Below are 3,708 nucleotides of genomic sequence, written 5' to 3' on the forward strand. Positions count from 1 at the left end.
GACTGAAAACATTAGTTTGCATAGGTATGAAATAGGTATTAGTTTGCACTGATTATCATGAAATTTCTGTAAGGGATTGCACTGTATTCTTATATACATAACGGCAATCTTGAAAAAGTTTATTTCATAAAATTAGGATTAATTTATTTATTCCGACTAAACTGACTCTGTTAACTGTAACAAGGTTATACCCTGAAGCGGAATCAATCACTTTTTCCTTCTTCCTTACACATATATGTATATTTATCCTTCTATTTATTATTGATGGAGGGGATGATCCGACGCATGCGCACAACGTTCAAAGTACGCTGAGAAAGAGAGAGAAGTATATTCCCGCACCGTGGTTCTGGGACATGGACTTCTCTCTCATTTAGCCATATAGTAGTATTACATATATGGCTAGTACTACTATCTTTATGCGTGGACACAAGGGTACTGTTCGTTTTGTCTTTCGGGAGCTGCTCGGAGTTACTCCAAACAAACCCAGTGTACTTGGATGTGATTCATTTAATGTTGTAAATACCTCGAAACATTCTTTGATTGATCAATACGTAAAATTCTTTCTTCTAATTGATCAACGAAGCATTTGCAGCATTAAATGAATTGTATCCAAGTATGCTGGGTTCGTTCGGAGGGACTCTGAGCAGCTCCCGAGAGACAAAACGAACAATACTAAGGTTTAACTTGGGTAGAATTAATAATATTTTGTGTTTTCCTATTTTTAGAGCGTGTAAATGCGTGTAAAGTCTACCAATAGCAAAGTATTTTCCAACCCAGGTTGGTGCAAAACCAACCCTTGGTCGGGCCGAAAATGTTATAAGATCTCTCATCACTAACTGGCTAGCACCAATCAGTTGTATGTATCTGTTAGTACCGACCGTAAGAGATAACCAATGGTTGCGCGTTCAGCAGACTGAACAGTTTTATAACTGTTTTATGATTCTTCGTTGAGATAGGACTATTCTTTTAGATCTAAAAGTATAATCCAATCAGCGAGACGAATCATAAAACGGTTGCAAAACTGTTGAATGCAGCCATTTCTGTTGATAGGTGGTTGCGATTAGAGACCCTATAATAGGGAGTCTGGCCAAAGATGTCGTCACTCTCATTGGCTAAGAAAGAATATGGCGCGACCAATCGTCGCTGTTGAAATTTTCTTACAAGCGCAGCATAATTTTGAAAATATGATGAAATAATAAATTAAGAAAACCTTTCTATTTACTTGCTAATAATTAAATTATTTTATTAATAAAACATAAAAACACAGATTATAAAATATATAAAGTTTATAAACATATAAAATATATAGATTATAAAAATAAATTATTTGATTACAGAATGCATTGCCATTGTTTTGCTACTAAACATTTTTCGTCGCGGACGTTCTTTCGGACAATTAATTTTAGATCTATATTTAATGAAATATTTCATAATTTTAGCAGATATTAGATGATCTAAAAGAATATACCAATAGCAGCGAGCGCTCACAGATCCGCTCCGCAACAGTTGAGTCTGTTGAACATGACCATTGACCTCAATCAAGAGTTAGGTTAGGCTAGGTTCCTTTCTTTTCTCAGTTGCTCTAACGCTCCTAGTTGCTACCGTTTTGTTTTACCCCTTTCACCACCTTTCACCGTGTGCGCGTGTTCGACATTCATTCTGATTCATTCATTACAATTTCTCGCTACTGCTACTACGCGTCAGTACTATTTTTTACTATTCGTCGCAAAAAACTAACAGCTTTATCCACAATATTATTCATGACAATTGCTTTGTCTCACTTTGTTCGCTTCGTTCGCTTTGTTGTGATTTCAACTATAAAAGATATGCGCTACATGAAGTACAAAAGAAATTCAATTTTTTTCAAATTACTCTTATGGCAACATTTTTAACATTTGGAAACAAAATTTGAAGGTTTTCATTTATAAGATTTTTTTAATGCTCTGCCAGGTGGTACCAGAGTGCTGTCTGCTGTGTGAAATCGAAATAAAATCGTTCATAAACTCTTGTTCACGTGTGTGACATTCACTGCTAGTGATAGCCAGCTGCGTTTCATCGCGTTTCATGTAGTTTCAAGATGGAGAGAAAACAATGTGATTACTGCCCTTGCGCAAAAGGACTATAAGTAAACGCAACTTGGATCATCGGTGATTTTGCTGATTCTGCATAAGGTCGACAAGAACGGAAAACGTGTAATGGCGAAATCTGTGTTGAGTTCGGACACACTGCCAAAGGCTGGTCGTGTAAATGAAGGTAAGACTTGGAGATTTTGTATTTCTCTCTTCAACATTTGCTTCTCTTGTGTGAGACATGAAATTCTCTGTAAGCTTGATTCTTTTTCCTATGTATACTCAGTCTTTCTCTTTTTTTATATTTAGGTATATATGTATATATTTTTGTTTAATATATAATTTAAGTGTAGGAAACGCAACAAAGAATAATGTAAAGATTCATAAACAAACATTCCTGACTTTATACAGTTAGTTACAATTGGTCATTGCATTGATATTCATAATGTGAACATGTACATACTTGTGTAATTTTACAGTATGCCGTGAATGGTTGGTACATGAAGACGGAGCATTGGCTTATCGGCTACAAGATGAAGAAAGTATGTAAGATATTTACTATTATTATTATGTTTATTACTATTATGATAATGCTTACTAGGGATGTAACGAATATTCGCTTTCGCATATGCGAAAGCGAAACTTTCGCATCATTTTGGACTTTCGCATCATTTTAGACTTTCGCTTTTGCATCTAATTATGCGATGTTTTAACGAAAGATTTTGTCCGGTCCGTGGAATTCGCAGCTTCACCGAGGGCACACTAGATGGTGGGAAAGCAGTTTACATTTCATTCGTTGGTTTGCCAATTTAAATAAGCTAATAAGTAATACTTATTCTTATTAAGTATATAATATAAAAGTATAACTAATTCTTAGAAGAATTTTATTTTATGTTGACTTAATAAAAAGTATATTGAGTTACTTTACTTAGAGTTATAGGAGTCAGTTTATTTTACAAGTTGCAATACAAGATTCAAGAATAAGAACATATTTTATTTTATTTTTATTTTATATAATTTTAATTAATGTATTTTGTATTTTATTTGATTATTTAATTTAAAATAAATAAGTCGTTCATATGCAAATACTAATTTACACATTTGCATTCATCTTTTTCAATCCATCATTCAATAATTTGAATAGGAATTAGCAATATTTTTTAAATATTATATATTATTTTTTGTGACTGTCAGTAATTGTGGCTGATTAATCATTCAGCAGAAAAAAAAGATCTTTCGCATTCGCATTCGCAAAAAAATTTTTTTTCTTTCGTTTTCGCATTTGCTTTTGCTATAACCACTTTCGTTACATCCCTAATGCTTACATATTTACTTATATTATGCTTATATATTTGTTATGTGGATGTATGTATGTTCTTAATAGGTAACGCTAGATTAGATTCATGTAGCGTTATCCCAAGACAATCAGTTATAGACTGATTGAGTTTCTACTTTAGAAAGAATAATATATGCAACTTTTCTCTATTAATTTAAATTGTAGAATTAATCCAAAAACTTGGCATTACTTTAAAAACAGAAAAGAAGAAAACTTAATTAAAATAAAATTGTATAGCTTAAGTTTCAAAATTTTAGTGCTGAGAGAGAGAGAGAGAGAGAGAGAGAGAGAGAGAGAGAGAGA

At 32.9% G+C, this 3,708-nt stretch overlaps 1 protein-coding gene across 1 annotated transcript in view; it reads left to right on the plus strand.

Annotated features, from left to right (window-relative positions):
• Positions 1–2,018: 2,018 nt before the first annotated feature.
• LOC108783180 (coiled-coil domain-containing protein 50) overlaps positions 2,019–3,708 on the plus strand; it is a 3,227-nt gene continuing 1,537 nt past the window's right edge. Inside the window, exons 1-2 of the mRNA XM_018551680.1 lie at positions 2,019–2,253; positions 2,549–2,611. Coding sequence (XP_018407182.1) covers positions 2,196–2,253; positions 2,549–2,611 — 121 coding nt within the window. The 5' untranslated portion in view covers positions 2,019–2,195. The remainder of the gene's footprint in view (positions 2,254–2,548; positions 2,612–3,708) is intronic.

Source organism: Cyphomyrmex costatus, unplaced genomic scaffold (genome assembly GCF_001594065.2).
Source record: "Cyphomyrmex costatus isolate MS0001 unplaced genomic scaffold, Ccosl1.0 scaffold143, whole genome shotgun sequence".
Lineage (NCBI taxonomy): Eukaryota > Metazoa > Arthropoda > Insecta > Hymenoptera > Formicidae > Cyphomyrmex > Cyphomyrmex costatus.